Genomic DNA, 17,841 nt, shown 5'->3' on the forward strand with positions numbered 1-17,841 from the left:
AAACAAAACAAAACAAAACAAAACAAAACAAAACAAAACAAAACAAAACAAAACAAAACAAAACAAAACAAAACAAAACAAAACAAAACAAAACAAAACAAAACAAAACAAAACAAAACAAAACAAAACAAAACAAAACAAAACAAAACAAAACAAAACAAAACAAAACAAAACAAAACAAAACAAAACAAAACAAAACAAAACAAAACAAAACAAAACAAAACAAAACAAAACAAAACAAAACAAAACAAAACAAAACAAAACAAAACAAAACAAAACAAACAAACAAACAAGAACCAGTAGCTTTTCCAGAGCCTCTAAAGTAGAAATTTCTAGACTGATACGTTTGTTACTGCTGCTGTACGTTAATTACATTGTTGGAACGTTCTGGAATTGAGTTACATATATTTATAGCAATATTTGGGGTCTATTTTGAGTCAAAACTGTTAGCTTTGTGCCTTTTTGTATCCCTGTTGTGGGTTTTGTATTGTGATGTAGGTTTTCCGTGATTCTTTTTCGTGTCTTGTGGTCATGTGTTGAATTTTGTGTTTGTTGTTGTTGCTTTCTGTGATAGCGTAAGTTGTATTAATACTGTTATAGGTGTTGTAATTGTTTTACCGTTTGTCTTTTCTGTGGTGGGTTTTGTGATTCTGTTAAGTTCTTGTCGGCCACCGTGTTAACCAAAAAAAAAGAAAAAAACACTGGCGCTAAACACTCTTTTTCAGATCAATGTCGTCACTTGGACTTTCGACCCGAGCAAGTAATCCACGGCAAACGTCTCGCGAATCACGTGATACGGGTTCATGATCCCTTAATGACGGATTTCTGTGATGCGCTTTGTTACATGGAGCAAAACTGTGCAAGTTACAATTTGATGAAGAGAAGTAAACCTGAGGGACACAGATGTGAATTGAATAATGCTACTCATGAAGGGAATGAAAACGACTTTGAGGAAAACCCAGATTATATTTACCGTGGAGCAAAGGTAACAATGATTGCTCAAAATAAAATTAATGGCATGAAAAAGGAGTGGTACTATACGTCTAACAATGCCTTTTACTTCCTCTAAGCCGAGGTCAGTGAATCTTCTTTCGACAAAAAGGTAGTCGAGATATTGCTCAAAAGCTACTAGTTTTTCCTACGCTGTTAGCCCAGGATTCAGTGACAATTTTCATTAAATAAACCATAAATGTGGCATTTTCCTTTTTTTGTTTTCTTTTTCGTATTAATAGAACCCTTGCGTTAGCAACCCCTGCAAGAGCAAAGCAACCTGTCAAACCGGTTTTACGAACAAAGGATACCGCTGCTTGTGTACTGTTGGGTTCCAGGGTCCGGAATGTCAATACGGTAAGAGCACGTCGTTCAGTAAAAAGAAATATTATTTCGGCATATCCGGCTGCCACTTGAACGCCGAGCCCTACTTAAGTATTGATGCCAAATAACGAAGCTTAAGAGATGTAACAGACATAATCATGGCGGATCAAGGGGAGAGCCCGCCGCTCCTTATTTTAGGTAAAAAAAGAAAAAAAAATAACAGAAAGAAGAAAAGCCGTCAGGGCAAGCAAAACATTTCCCCCTCCACTTGGCCCAAGGTCTGGCTCCGCTACTGATAATAGATAAAGACAAAGACGCCAGAGTAGGATATGGATTGGGGTTGGTGATACATGATGGGACGCACGGGGCTTCTACTGTAAGTACCGCAGAGAAATGGTAGGCAATTTTCCTAGCATTCCTTACATACTGTCACTAGGGTTCTTCGTCTTGCGGCCAGGGAAGGCATCATAATCTGTTTCAGTGACATGTTGATGATATTGAATAAAAAATTAACCAGAATAGGCCGATGGAATATGAGACAAGCTTTAAAATGAAGTCACGATATTAATGGTGCTTTAATAGTAAATAGTGCGTTCGAGCCATTCCCGACGCTTTCAAATGACGGCGGACTCCACCGACGCCAATAATCTGGAACAAAACAAGGTCATTATATATCGGATCACGTCTAAACACAGGTGAAGAAAGACTTGGGTAGGAAAAAACACGTGAGCGGACAAAACCGGGGAATGCCGATAAATCACGTAATCCCGCAATGATGAACGAATTACACAACATGAACCTTCCTCTGCTTCTCCCCCTGAACCAAGTTCAGATCTACGAACTGAACTTAAAGATACCAAAGTGCCTTCGAATGGATGTTGAGCGCGGCAAGCAGACGTAAATGTCTTGTTTACCCATTGAAAGCCATCACAATAAACTCTGAGCTTGCATCGAGATGCTTGTAAAGGAGGGCGTAAAGGAGCGTTTGATCAATCAATCTAAAACAGATATTAAGGAATTAAAACCCAGATGATCTGGAATACTTGTCTGAGTACGTCGTTGGCAGTGGGAGCCACGTGCAGTATTATCATGCTCGGCAATTAAAGTTATTGTGTAGAAAACATCGCACAATTACACAGCCGAGGGCAAAAAAAAGAAAAGCGCGAGGAGAAACTTAGTACATGGAGCTAAGATAGATTGTCAGTGCCTTAGGTGATCATGCAAGGCTACCAATGGCTTAGCCAATCGCCTGGCCAATGGCTCGCACACGCAACGAATCGTAAAAGTCCGTAAGTAACGACCTCTGAAAGAAGTGAGCCCACCGCCCATCCCCTGAAAATAGAGGAACTAAGGTTCAAAAGTATAATTATTTTTCCAATCAATCGCCTGAATAACGTGCGATAAACTGATGACGATTCAACTAGGGAAGGTATAGCTTATTCCAGGAGGAGTCATGATGCGCCCTGGTAAAACAAACCCAGCAAAATTTTCATCAAGTAACAAGAAGGTACTGACAGGACCTTTTCTTCAAAAATTGAAATTCCTTAAATTGACAACTTTGCATCATTTTTAACAGGAACGCATAAAAAGAACGTTTAATCACTTTGAAATCAAAAACTCGACCAAAACAGTAAAAATAGTTTAAAGTGCACCTAACCCCCCAATTTTTTTTTTCGCTAAAGCGAATGTACTTGTTATTTGAAATAGTTCTGCGAAAAAATTTTTGGATTCCGTGAAATCCTCGATTTTCTGTGCCCCGACGAAATCTCGAAAATAGCTCCAAAACACCGCCATTTTGTTTCACGACCGAGTTTGAGGAGAATGGGTCCAGCGGCTCTTGTGACGTCTACCCAGGAAGGTTCCATATCTCACGTCCTCCCATTTCCTTCAGGATTGTGCAATACACATTCGAAAAGTGCGCAGAAACGCCTTCCAGAGGTGCTATCGGCTGTTGCAGTAATATTCCAGATTTAAAGAAAGATATACTGTACAATTTACTGACGATGATCGGCTAATGGTACAATAAAGACGTAAACGACGGTTGATTTTGTCGAACCGTAACAAGCGAACTGAATCTGTGAGAACCATTAAAGAATTCTCACTGGAATTTGTTCCGCAGACTTTCCAACACTATTTTCATAAATTTTCTGCTTAAAGCTAACCAGAAATTTTTAGAAATACTACCGAAAACCTATATCTTACAATCCCGCAGTATTTATAACATAACCGGCAAAGTTGTGTGATCCGATCATGATCAAGAAGCGTATTAACTGATATGTAAATAGGTCGCAACTGTACGCCGCTAACCAGCACTTATTTCTCTTTCCATTTAGATAAAAGTAGAAAATTAATCCTTTAGAATTACATCATAACAAAATTGTTAGACTCACAGAGTTTTTCGAAGGTTTGGAAATCAGCAGTGCGACAGAGATTCTGTGCAATAGCGTCGAAAATATGACCGCGGAACATTATCTGCGGACCGCTTAGGGAACACATCCTTTTCGCTTATCCGACGAATTTCACTGCAAACTTTGAGAACAACTTACATTGGTTATTTGGAGTTACGACTTAAAATGAGTGACAATGTGAAATCGGTAATTGTATGAAATGTTTCCTTCCACCTTGTTCTCGCAGCTTCAAAAATACAGGTCCAAACAGTACGATTTTCAATCGATCGAAGCCAATGTTTTGGAGGTCATCAAGTCTCGAAAACTGCAACACGTACGTCGCTCTTATAAACATGAAGCATTCAACAGAAAGTAAAACACAAACTGGATTTAACAGAACAATCATACCTTGACAAAATACATTCTCGCTAAGGACAAATGTAAACGGGCTATAAACACGAGTGGGAATCTTATGTTTAGTTGACGAAATTACCATCCAAAGCAGTCCTTGAGTTTTCTTTCCTGCTTTTCGTTTGCCTGCTCCTCCACTTCGTATCTAGCTTTCCATTCCTAATATACAAGCAGCTCGTCGGCAAAGAAGTCTTCCCCTTAGTCGCTTGAAATATTGTAATTTGCTCTCAAAGCTCTAAGCAGTGAGTTCACAGTTGTCGAACGTGCTCGATCGAAGTTTATTTTGGTGTCTTCCAAATCGAAACTTAACTCTGACTCCAGTGACGAAACAAAATGATTCTGAGACAAAGCTTGGACGTTTCAGTCCCAAAATACATCGGAACGATTAGTTTTGTTTTCCATTTTCTCCAGCAAATACAGAGAGTTGACTGAGGCGCCATTGCGTTTGGTTCCTGGGTAGACGTCATCAGGAACCGCCGCCCCAGACTCCCTAAAACGCGGTCGTGAAACACTTCAAGCGCGACTTTGAAAGGGCATAGAAAATCGAGGATTCAACCAAATTCAAAAATTTCTTCGCCCAAATGCTTCAAATAAAGCCTAGATTCGTTTTAGCGAAAAACAAAATTGGGGGTTAGATGCACTTTAAGGTGTCTAACATCACGGTGTACATATAAAGTGGCCACACACCCGCCCACAGGACTGTAGTCCTTTGAGGACTACAGCCCTGGGCTGTAGTTCTTAGAGGACTACAGCCCTGTTCTCATAGAATTAAAAAAAAAAAAAAGAAAAAAAAAAAGAAAAAAAAACCAGGAAGAGATACTTACAGTAGAAGTCATTTGTGTCCCCTCATGACATGAGAGATTCTCGCTCATACCTAACTTTTGAAAGATCCTACTTTTAGCCCTCCCCCAAATCTGCAAACGTGTATTTCACTTGTGGAAGTCTTTCGATTTGGACAGTGGTTGAGCGAGAGATTCTCGCCTATATCTACTTTCTCTTCTCTCTTGAGTTCTCGCGCGTTTAGAGATACGCTACACTCGCGTTTATGTTGCGGGGATCCCAACCAATGTTTACCCAACTTTTTAAAGAGGCTACTTTTAGCCCTCGCCCAAATCTACAAACGTGTATTTCACTTGTGGTAGTCTATCGATTTGGACAGTACTTGGGTGAGAGATTCTCGCCCCTATCAACTTTCTTTTCTCCAGTAAGTTCTCGCGCGGTTAGCAATGCGCCACACTCGCGTTTTAGGTGCAGGGATCCCAACAAATGCTTACCTAACATTTTAAAGATGCTACTTTTAGCCCTCCCCTAAATCTACACACGTGTATTTCACTTGTGGAAAACTATCGATTTGCACAGTGTTTGGGTCGGAGATTCTCGCCCATATCAACTTTGTTTTCTCTAGTAAGTTCTCGCGCGTTTATAGATGCGCCACACTCGCGTATTAGGCGCGGGGATCTTAACCAATGCTTACCTAACCTTTTAAAGATGCTACTTTTAACTCTTACCTTAATCTACACACGTGTATTTCACTTGTGGAAGTCTATCGATTTGGACAGTGCTTGATTGAAAAATTCTCGCCCCTATCAACTTTCTTTTCTCGTTTAGAGATGCGCAACACTCCCGTTTTAGGTACGGGTATATTAACCAATGCTTACTTAACTTTTTAAAGATGCCACTTCTAGCCCTCCCCCAAATCTACACACGTGTATTTCACTTCCGAAAGTCTATCTGTTTGGACAATGCTTGGGTTAAAAATTCTGGCCCATTTATATCTTTTTTCCACTGGCGTGTTTTCGCGCGTTTAGCGATGCGGCACACCCGCGTTTTTTGTGTGACGATCCCAGACTATGCTTGCAATGCTCTTTAAGAATGCTAGTTTTGGCCCTCCTCCAAATCTACACAAGCGAATTTCACTTGTGTAAGTCCATCGTTTTGGACAGTGCTTGGGTTAGATATTCTTTTCCATGTCAATTTTCCTTTCCCCCGCGTGTTCTCGCACGTTAAGCGAGGCGGCACACTCGCATTTTAGATGTGGGGATCCCAAACTTTGCTTACCTCGCTTTTTAAAAATGCTAGTTTTAACCCTCTTACAAATCTCCAACGTTGATTTCACTTGTGGAAGTCTATCGATTTGAACAGTGCTTAGATGGATAATTTTAACGATGTCTATTTACTTTTCCCTTGTCTTTTCTCGCGTGTTTAGCTATGCGGCACACTCGAACTTTTGTCGTGATCTTAAACTATGCTCACTGGGCTTTTTAAAGATATTAGTTTTTGCCCTCTCTTAAATTTACACGTATATTTTTTACTTGTGGTAGTCTTTCGATTTGGACAGTGCTTAGGTAAGAGATTCTCGCCCATATCAAATTTCTTTTCCTAAGAAGTTCTCGCGCGTTTAGAGATGCGCCATACTCGCGTTTTTTAATGTGGGGATACTAAAGTATGCTTACCGGGCTTTTGTAAAATGCTAGATTCGGCCGTCCCCCAAATCTACACACGTGTATTTCACTTTTGGAAGTCTGTCGCTTTTGGGCAATGCTTGGGATGAAGATTCTCGCCCACTTATATTTCTTTCTCTTGCGTGTTTTCGCGCGTTTAAAGATGCTCCAAAATCGCGTTTTTGGTGTGGGGATACTAAAGTATGCTTACAGGGCTCTTTAAAAATGCTAGATTTGGCCGTCCCCAAAATCTACACACGTGTATCTCACTTGTGGAAGTCTGTCGATTTGGACAATGCTTGGGATGTTGATTCTCGCCCACTTATATTGTTTTCTCTCGCGTGTTTTCGCGCGTTTAGAGATGCGCCACACTCGCGATTTTGGTGTCGTGATCTCGAACTATGCTTACTGGACTGATTAAAGATGCTAGATTTGGCCCTTTCTCAAATCTAAACACGCGTATTTCACTTGTGGAAGTCTAATGCTTTAAACAATACCTGGGTTAAAGATTCTCGCCGATTTATATCTTTTTTTCAGCCGCGTGTTGTCACGCGTTTAGCGATGCGGCACACTCGCGTTTTTGGTGTGGGGAACCCAAACTATGCTTACGAGGCTCTTTAAAAATGCTAGTTTTGGCCCTCCACCAAATCTACACAACCGTATTTCACTTGTGTAAGTCTATCGATTTGCACAGTGCGTAGGTTGGAGATTTTCCTCTATATCAATTTTCTTCTCTCTGGTAAGTTCTCGCGCGATTAGAGATGCGCCACACTCGCGTTTTAGGTGCGGGAATCCCAACCAGTGCTTACCTAGCTTTTTAAAGATGCTACTTTTTCCCTCCTCCAAATCCACGCACGTGTATTTCACTTGTGGAAGTCTTTCGACTTGGGTGTGCTTGGGTTGGAGATTCTCGCCAATATCAACTTTGTTTTCTCTCGTAAGTTCTCGCGCGTTTAGAGAGGTGCCACACTCGCGTTTTAGGTGCGGGAATTCTAACCAATGTTTCCCTAACTTTTTAAAGATGCTGCTTTTAGCCCTCTTTCAAATCTACACAAGTGTATCTTGCTTTCTTCTCTGTTAAGTTCTCGCGCGTTTAGAGATGCACCATACTTGCGGTTTTGGTGTCGGGATCTCAAATTATGCTTACTGGACTTTTTGAAGATGCTAGATTTCGCCCTTACTCAAATCTACACTTGTGTTTTTCGTGTAGTTTGTAGGCTGTCGCTTTGGACAATGCTTGGGTTGGAGATTCTCGCCCATTTATATTTTTTTTTCCTTTCGCGTGTTTTCGTGCGTTTAGAGATGCGCCACACTCGCGATTTCGGTGTCAGCATCTCAAACTATGCTTACTGGACTTTTTGAACATGCTAGATTTTGCCCTTTCTCAAATGTACACAAGTGTTTTTTATTTGTGGAAGTCTGTAGATTTGGACAGTGTTTGGGTGAGAGATTCTCGCCTATGTTAACTTTCTTTTCTCTCGTAAGTTCTTGCGCGTTTATAGATGCGCCTTACTCGCGTTTTAGGTGTGGGGATCCTAACCAATGCTTACCTAACTTTTTAAAGATGCTACTTTTAGCCCTCCTCCCAAATCTACACACGTGTATTTCACTTGTGGAAGTCTATCGATTTGGACAGTGCTTGGGTGAGAGATTCTCGCCCTTATCAACTTTTTTTTTTTCTTGTAAGTGTTTGCGCGTTTAGAGACTCACACACTCGCGTTTTTAGGTGCGGGAATCCCAAACAAAACTTACCTAACTTTTTAAAGATGCTACTTTTAGCCCTTCTCCAAATCTACGCAAGTGTATTTCACTTGTGGAAGTCTATCGATTTAGATAGTGCTTGGGTGAGAGATTCTCGCACTTTTCAACTTTCTATTCTCTAGTAAGTTCTCGCGCGTTTAGAGGTGCGCCACATTCGCTGTTTTGGTTTCAGGATCTCAAACTATGCTTACTGGACTTTTTAAAGATGCTAGATTTGGCCCTTTCTCAAATCTACACAGGTGTATTTCACTTGTGTTAGTCTGTCGCTTTGGACAATGCTTGAATTGGAGATTCTCGCCCATTTACTTTTTTTTTTCCTCTGGCGTGTTTTCGCGCGTCTAGCAAGGCAGCAAACTCGCGTTTTTGGTTTGGGGATCCCAAACTATGCTTAAGGGGTTCTTCAAAAAATGCCAGTATTGGCCCTCCCCCAAATCTACCCAAACGTATTTCACTTGTAAAAGTCTATCGATTTTGGACAGTGCTTAGGTTGTAGATTCTCGCCCAAATCAACTTTCTTATCTCTCGTAAGTTATCGCGCGTTTAGAAATGCGCCACACTCGCGTTTTAGGTACGGGGATCCCGACCAATGCTTACCTAACTACTTTTAGCCCTCTCCCAAATCTACACACGTGTATTTCACTTGTGAAAGTCTATCGATTTGGACAGTGCTTAGGTGAGAGATTCTCGCCCCTATCAACTTTCTCATCTCTTGTAAGTTCTCGCGCGTTTATAGATGCGCCACACTCGCGTTTTAGGTACGGGAATCCCAACCAATGCTTACGTAACTTTTTAAAGATGCTAATTTTAGCCCTCCCCCAAATCTTCTCACGTGTATTTCTCTTGTGGAAGTCTATCGATTTGGATATTGTTTGGGGGAGAGATTTTCGCCCATATCAACTTTCTTTTCTCTCGTAAAGTCTCGCGAGTTTAGATATGCGCCGCACTCCCAGGTTTGGTTTTGGGATTTTAGACTATGCTTACTGGACTTTCAAAATCTGCTAGATTTGGCCCTTTCTCAAATCTACACACATGTATTTAATTGGGGTAGTCTGTCGCTTTGGACCATGCTTGGGTTGGGGATTGTCTCCCATTTATATTTTTCTCTCTCGCGTGTTTTCGCGCGTCTGGCAATGCAGCAAACTCGCGTTTTTGGTTCGGGGCTCTTTAAAAATGCTAGTTTTGGCGCTCTCCCAAATCTATACAGACGTATTTCACTTGTGGAAGTGTATCGATTTTGAACAGTTCTTAGGTTGGAGATTCTCGCCAAAATCAACTCTCTTCTCTCTCGTAAATTCTCGCGCGTTTGGTGATGCGCCACACTCGCGTTTTAGGTGCGGGGATCCCAACCAATGCTTACCTAACTTTTTAAAGATGCTACTTTTACCCCTCCCCCAAAATCTACACACGTGTATTTCACTTGTGGAAGTGTATTGATCTGGACAGTGCTTGGGTAAGAGATTCTCGCCTATATCAACTTTCTTTTCGCTTCTAAGATCTCGCGCGTTTAGAAATGCGCTACACTCGCGGTTTTGGTGTCGGGATCTTAAACTATGTTTACTGGACTTTTTAAAGATGCTAGATTTGGCCCCTTCTTAAATGTACACACCTGTATTCAACTTGTGGAAGTCTTTTGCTTTGGACAATGCTTGGGTTAAAGATTTTCCCCCATTTATATCTTTTTTTCACTCACGTATTTTCACTCGTATAGCAATGAGGAAACTCGCGCTTTTGGTCTGGGGATCCCAAACTATCCTTACGGGGCTCTTTAAAAATGCTAGTTTTGGCCCTAGCCCAAATCTACACAAATGTATTTCACATGTGGAAGTCTATCGATTTGGACAGTGCTTAGGTTGGAGATTCTCGCCCAAATTAACTTTCTTATGTCTCGTTCAGAGATGCGCCACACGCGCACTTGCCAACACTCGGGGATGCCAACCAATGCTTACCTAACTTTTTAAAGATGCTACTTTTAGCCCTCCCCCAAATCTACACACGTGTATTTCACTTGTGGCAGTCTATTGAATTGGAGAGTTCTCAAAGTCGCCGACACCGGGCTACGCGCAGAGTTATTTTGACTAACTTTGGGTCGATTTCCAGAAACTTAGGCGATATTTCCGCGTCCCAGAGACTCTCAACTAATTCGAGAAGACTTTGTTCTTCAGTGAATTGAAGAGAAGAAAATTTTTTCACCGATTGGTTATGAGCAGTCTGGCCGAAATATAGTTACTTGGTGACTAGAAAGTCGCCGAGACCGAGCTACGCGAAGCGCGATTTTGACCAGGTTTGGGTCGATCAGTGTAGGAACTTGAGCGATGTTTCCGAGTTCCAGGGACTCTAAACTAATTCGAGAAGACGTTGGTTTTTATTAAAATGGACAGAGGAAAAATTTTTGAACGCTTGGTTATGAGCAGTCTGGCCGAAATATAGCCACTTAGTGACCAGAAAGTCGTCGAGACCGCACAAGACGCAACTTTCGTACGATTTCTAGGAACCTAAGCGATATTTCCGAGTCACAGGGACTCTAAACTAATTCAAGAAAACACGCGAGTGATAAAAAGATATAAATGGGCGAGAATCTTTAACCCAGACATTGTTCAAAGCGACAGGCTTCCACAAGTGAAATACACGTGTGTAGATTTGAGAAAGGGCCAAATCTAGCATCTTTAAAAAGTCCAGTAAATATAGTTTAAGATCCCGACACCAAAACCGCGAGTGTGGCGTATCTCTGAACGCGCCAGAACTTACTAGCGAAAAGAAAGTTGACATAGGCGAGAATCTCTTACCCGAGCACTGTCCAACTCAATACGTGGGTACATTTGGGTGGGGGGGGGGGGGGGGGGGGGTAAAAGTAGCATCTTTAAATAGTTAGCTAAGCATTGGTTTGGATCCCCGCACTTAAAACGCGAGTGTGGCGCAGCTCTAAACGCGCGAGAGCTTACGAGGTAAAAGAAAGTTGATTTGGGCGAGAATCTCCAACCCAAACACCGTGCAAATCGATAGACTTTCACAAGTGAAATACAAGGGTGTAGATTTGAGAAAGGGCCAAATCTAGCATCTTCAAAAAGGCCAGTAAGCATAGCCTGAGATGCTGGCACCGAAATTACGAGTGTGGCGCATCTCTAAACGCGCGAAAACACGCGAGAGAAAAAAAATATAATGGGCGAGAATCTCCAACCCAAGCATTGTCCAAAGTGACAGACTGCCACAGGTGAAATACACGTGTGTAGATTTAAGAGAGGGCTAAATCTAACATCTTTAAAAAGTCCAGTTAACATGGTTTGAGATCCCGACACCAAAGCCGCGAGTGTCCAATGTGGCGTATCTCTAAACGCGCAAGAACTTACTAGAGAAAAGAAAGATATGGACGAGAGTCTCTCACCCAAGCACTGTCCAAATCCATACGCTTCCACAAGTGCAATACACGTGTGTCGATTTGGGGGAGGGCTAAAAGTAGCATCTTTAAAAAGTTAGGTAAGCATTGGTTGGGATCCCCGCACCTGAAACGCGAGTGTAGCGCATCTCTAAACGCACGAGAACTTACGAGAGCAAATAAAGTTTATATGGGCGAGAATCTCCAACCCAAACACTGTGCAAATCGATAGTTTTCCACAAGTGAAATACACGTTTGTAGATTTGAGGGAAAGCTAAAAGTAGCATCTTTTAAAAGTTAGGTAAGCATTGCTTGGGATCCCTGCACCTAAAACGCGAGTGTGGCGCATCTCTAAAGAAAAAAAAGAAAAAGAAAAGTAAGTTGATATGGGCGAGAATCTCTCACCCCATGAGGGGACGCGAATGACTTCTACTCTAAGTGTCTGTTCCTGGTGTGTGTGTGTGTGTGTGTGTGTGTGTGTGTGTGTGTATGTGTTGTTTTTTTTTTTGTTTGTTTTTTTTTAATTCTATGAGAACAGGGCTGTAGTCCTCTAAGGCTGCGGGTGTAATTCGTAAGAACACTGAGTTCTTATAAATCGTTTAGAAATTTTTCGTTCCAGTTCAAATTTATGTTGCTGGCACATGGGTGGGCTTTCTTGTATGTAGACCGTGATGTAAGATACCTTAAACTGTTTTTACTGTTCATGATGTACTGCTACGTTAGTCTGCTTTATAAAAATTTAACTGCTCTGGTCGAGTTTTTAATTTCAAAGTGATTAAACGTTCTTTTTATGCAATTTTAGTAATTCCAATTTGAAGAAAAGGTCCTGTTTGTACCTTCTTGTTACTTGATGAAAATTTTGCGGTTTTTTTTTTTTTTTTTAACCAGGGCGCTTAATGACGCCTCCTGGCCGGAATAAGCTATACCTTCCCTAGTTGAATCGTCATCAGTTTATCGTACGTTATTCAGGCTAATGATTGGAAAAATAATTATACTTTTGAACCTTAGTTGCTCTATTTTCAGGGAATGGGCGGTGGGCTCACTTCTTACAGAGGTCGTTACTTCCGGACTTTTACGATTCGTTGCGTGTGCGAGCCATTGGCCAAGCGATTGGCCAAGCCATTGGTAGCCGTTCATGGTCACCTAAAGCACTGACAATCTATCTTAACTCCATGTACTAAGTTTCTCCTCGCGCTTTTCTTTTTTTGCCCTCGGCTGTGTAATTGTGCGATGGTATTTGCTACACAATAACCTCAATTACCAAGCATGATAATACTGCACGTGGCTCCCACTGCCGACGACATACTCAGACAAGTATTCCAGATCATCTGGGTTTTTATTCCTTAAGATCCGTTTTACACTGATTAATCAAACGCTCCTTTACGCCCGGACAAGCATCTCGATGCAAGCTCAGAGTTTATTGTGATGGCTTTTATTGGGTAAACAAGACATTAGGGAGTTTAAGAAGCTACGACGGCGACGCCGAGGAAAACGTCGATTAAAAAATGAATTTATATTTTACCTACGAATCTCGCGATACTCTTAAGTCATTTACTTTGTTTATGACTGTCAAAACTATTACGAAACTGAATCTGGGACTCAGAGATAAATTTGAAATAGAAATTTAAAAAATTAGCCGTTGTGGTTCACGTTGTTCAGACAACGCGTAATTTGGCCATTTCACGTTCTTGTTTTGCAGGAGACGGCAAAGAAATGTACCAAGAATCATAACACACGTGCACAGCCATTGTTTTGCTCATTAAACCTTTTGTTTAGCGACGTTCCCGTTGCCGTTGCCGTCGTGGCTTTCTTAAATTCTCTATTTACGTCTGCTCGCCACGCTCGACATCCATTCGTAGGCACTCGGCTTTGGTATCTTTAAGTTCAGTTCGTAGATCTGAACTTGGTTCAGGGGGAGAGGCAGAAGAAGATTCTTGTTGTGTAATTCGTTCATCATTGTGGGATTACTTGATTTATCGGCTTTCCCCGGTTTTGTGCGCTCACGTTTTTTTTCCTGCCCAAGTCTTTCTTCACGTGTGTTTAGACGTGATCCGATATATAATGATTTACTTTTGTTCCAGATTATTGGCGTCGGTGGAGTCCGCCATCATTCTAGAGCATCGGGAATGACTCGAACGCACTATTTACTTTTAGAACACTATTAATACCGTGACTTCATTTTAAAGCTAGTCTCATATTCCACCGGCCCTTTCTGGTTTATTTTTTATTTAATATCATCGACATGTCACTGAAACAGATTATGACGCCTTCCCTGACCAAAAGACGAAGAACCCTAGTGAGAGTATGTAAGGAATGCATGAAAATTGCCGACCATTTCTCTGCGGTACTTACAGTGGAAGCCCCGTGCGTCCCGTCATGTTCATTCGTCATTACATTTTCCAGCCATTTTCATCTATCAATAGCTTTATTCGTATCCTCAGCTATCAGTTTATTTTGCAGCTCTTGGGACTCAGCCATCAATTAAAAATGCATCATTGCTTCACTCAACATTCAAGGGTATTCCTCGGAACAATATCTTAAATTAAAATTTTCTCATTGCATCATTGCAAACATGACCCGCCTAGATTAGCTCAGCTATCCGCGGGCATGTTATAATTGTAATTTTAATTTGATAACAAATAAAATGTATGTATGTATGTAAGCTTCTCTGACAGTTACGGTTTTAACCAATTCACATTCATCCGTCAAAACCCACTTAAACCCTTGTATACCTGTCATTAAACTGTTCAATATTGTCCGTGCTTGTACTGAAAATAAGACATGTTTATTGAATGGCTTACCTTAGTTCCATCAAGAGAGCGGTGAAAGTGCCAAAAAGTCACCACCGAAAGTAACTAAATGAGTCTTTGGGTCCTTATCATCTTCTTCCTCGCCCAGCAAAACTTCGCTTTACTATAAAGTGACAAAAACAACAAAAACAACATTAACAACAACAACAACAACAACAACAACAACAACAACAACAACGACAACAACAACAATACAACAACGTCTCGCTCTAACCCAAGAAAGACATATGCTCGATCGAAACATGCTCTTATTCGCCTCTATTATGGCGGAACGCTACTTCCAGAAGATAACCCGAAAGTCATTACGGGTATTGGCTGCAACCAGTAAACTTCCGTTCACTCAACATTCAAGGGTATTCCTCGGAACAACATCTTAAATTAAAATTTTCTCGTTGTTAAGCATGTGACCGACAGTTTGATGTAAGCTAGTTTTAAGTATGCCACCTTTTTACAGACATTGACAAGTGTGCGTCGAGAACCCACCGCTGCAGCGCAGACGCTGCCTGCCATAATGTCGAGGGATCATGCAACCGTTCTTGTAAACCTGGAACTTCTGGAACTTCCAGGAAACTGCTAAAATGAGTCTATTCTGAACAAGTTGTAGAAAAACAATCAGTTATCTTTACTCGTCTTAATGAGGATTTTCGCTCTTACTGCTGGAGCGCATGCTTACTGTGCATGCAATTTACCCGCTACGTAAGGCATCGAGGCTGCGTCCGCTAGGTAGTAATATAAAATGAACAATAAACACTGTCTTGGTCACCGTTTCTCTAACTCTGGGGATTTATCGATCTTGGACGTCATTGACCTCTATTTTGCTTTCATAGATCACTTTTGTTTCCTTTCTTACGTTTTGAAAAAAAGAAAAAACCAAAAGAAATTAAAAAAGTCTTGAAATTTTGACCTTTTTTTGCCCCAGGCATCATCAATTTGCTCTCTTGTGAACTCCTTCCTCAGCTGTATATTTAAGGGTCAAGTTTAATGAAATTAAAAATGGAAAAGTTTTGAAAGAAAGTTTCATTGTTTGAAAACACTAATATGTCCGGCGTGCCCTTTATAGTGTAAAGAAAGTATTGAATTGAATTGAATTGAACTGAATTGACGTTCGCATATTTAGCGAAACTTAATATAGTGAAAGTGGTGGAAATATAGCAAAGTACTATAAACTAAGTCGTCTGGCTAAGCCATCTAACAAATAAGATTGATATATTATTTTTTCAGATGTTGACGAGTGTTCCTTAGGAACACATCGCTGCAGCGCTGCGACTGTGTGCAATAATACGGAGGGATCATACCTGTGCAGTTGTTTGCCCGGATATACTGGAAACGGGCGGGTTTGCGAAGGTAATTATAATAATAATAATAATAATAATAATAATAATAATAATAATACTTACGACGCGTTAAAACAGTTGCCCGTTCGAAGTTGAACGGTGGAAACTTGATACAAGCCATAAACACCTGGGCAGTGTCACTCGTTAGATATGCAGGAGGAATACTTGAATGGAGGAAACAAGAACTTCGGGACCTAGATCGCAGAACAAGAAAATTGCTAACCTTGAATGGAGGGTTCCATCCACGGGACTGCGTGGCACGACTTTATGTGCCAAGGAAGGACGGAGGGAGAGGTTTGTTATCCGTAGAGGATTGTGTCAATCAAGCAAAGATATCGCTAGAATGTTATGTCCAAACAAGCGAGGAAGAACTGTTAAAAGCCGTCAGGAGGGATGGGGACGAGAATAGAGAAACAGCTGCCAACTTTAAAGCGAGGAGGAGAACTGAAAATATTCAAGACTGGAAAGAAAAGCCGTTATATGGACAGTTTGCAAGACAGGGTGAAGAACAAAGAAGTGAGGAAACATGGACCTGGTTAAAAGAAGGAAAGCTCAAGAGAGAAACAGAAGCTCTTATCATTGCTGTACAAGATCAAGCAATACGAACAAACTATATTAAAACGATGGTTGACAAGTCACAGAATGACCCGAAATGTAGAATCTGTAAGCAGAGTAACGAGACCATTAGCCATATTGTAAGTTCGTGCTCGAAACTGGCACAAAAAGAATACAAAAGGAGACATGGTAACGTGGCTAGAGCAATCCATTGGGACCTGTCAGGAAATGTGGGTTTGAACGAAAGGAGAGATGGTATGACCATGTTCCAGACAGTGTACTTGAAAATGAGGATTACAAACTTCTATGGGACTTCAGTGTGCGAACAGACCATGAAATGAGGACTAGGAGACCGGATTTGGTGATCATTGACAAGAGAGACAAGAGCTGTCAGATTATAGATGTGGCAATTCCAGAGGATAATGGGGTGAGAGAGAAGGAAGATGAAAAAGTTGAAAAGTATCAAGATCTAGCAAGAGAAGTTCGAAAAATGTGTGGTGTGAGGACAAAGGCTATTCCAGTGGTAGTGGGAGCAGTGGGATCAATACCACTGAGATTGAAGGACAATCTGAGAGCCATTGAGGTGGGCATTCCTGTTGGACTGATCCAGAGATTTGCATTGCTGGGGTCGGCAAGAATTCTTAGAAAAGTGCTGGAGATGTAGAAAGAAGATAATAACAATAACAAATATTTTAACAGGATGGCCCATACGGATGTTCTATACGAAGAAAATGAGATAATAGAGCAATTTTTTATTCGCAGTAAAGACAAAAGTCTGTATTAAAATATTTACATCATTAAGTGAACTTTATCTGGCTAACACTGTCCAAAAAATGAGGCTTTGAGTTTGTGAAAGAAACAATACATATTTTTATCACCAGTTTTTTTTTTTTTTTTTTTTTTTAACACAAGCAGGACAAATAAAACCAAATCTTGCGCTGTGATTGGCTACCCGAGCGGGATTACCTGCCTATTTCGAAAAAAAAAGTGAAAATAATAAACCCTTTATTAACACTTAAGACTTAAATTTCAACGTTTGTGACATTCGTGACGTTTTAAAGCTTCCCTTGATAGATTTACTAGATCTAATACTAAAGGACTTATCTTTCTCGTTATTAACCATGATTGTTCGGCGAAGGATACTTAATTTTGGTCATGTGCTCCTTAGGGTGTTTGTGGCCAATTTGGCCAATTTCCAGCCATCTTTACCGTACGCTTGGGAAAATGACTCATACATTTGTTTCTTTTTTTTAGATATTGACGAGTGTGCTCTTGGAACAGACGACTGCAATGTCAATGCTGTCTGCGATAATACCATGGGATCATACAAATGCGATTGCATACCTCCATATTATGGAGATGGACGAGTTTGCGAAGGTGAAAGATTCTTAACAGTGAAAAGATGAGATTGTTCTGGACTGAAATGTTTAAAGCTGGTTTCAAGCAACATATATAGAA

At 40.9% G+C, this 17,841-nt stretch overlaps 1 protein-coding gene across 1 annotated transcript in view; it reads left to right on the plus strand.

The window, feature by feature from the left end:
• The first annotated feature begins 618 nt into the window (after positions 1-618).
• The window catches only part of LOC145484275 (uncharacterized), a 49,599-nt gene continuing 32,376 nt past the window's right edge, over positions 619-17,841 (plus strand). Inside the window, exons 1-5 of the mRNA XM_081462918.1 lie at positions 619-985; positions 1,233-1,347; positions 14,949-15,063; positions 15,708-15,838; positions 17,638-17,760. Of these exons, the coding sequence (XP_081319044.1) occupies positions 815-985; positions 1,233-1,347; positions 14,949-15,063; positions 15,708-15,838; positions 17,638-17,760 (655 nt within the window). The 5' untranslated portion in view covers positions 619-814. The remainder of the gene's footprint in view (positions 986-1,232; positions 1,348-14,948; positions 15,064-15,707; positions 15,839-17,637; positions 17,761-17,841) is intronic.

The sequence above is a fragment of the Orbicella franksi genome, chromosome 4 (assembly GCF_964199315.1).
Source record: "Orbicella franksi chromosome 4, jaOrbFran1.1, whole genome shotgun sequence".
In the NCBI taxonomy this organism is placed as follows: Eukaryota; Metazoa; Cnidaria; class Anthozoa; order Scleractinia; family Merulinidae; genus Orbicella; species Orbicella franksi.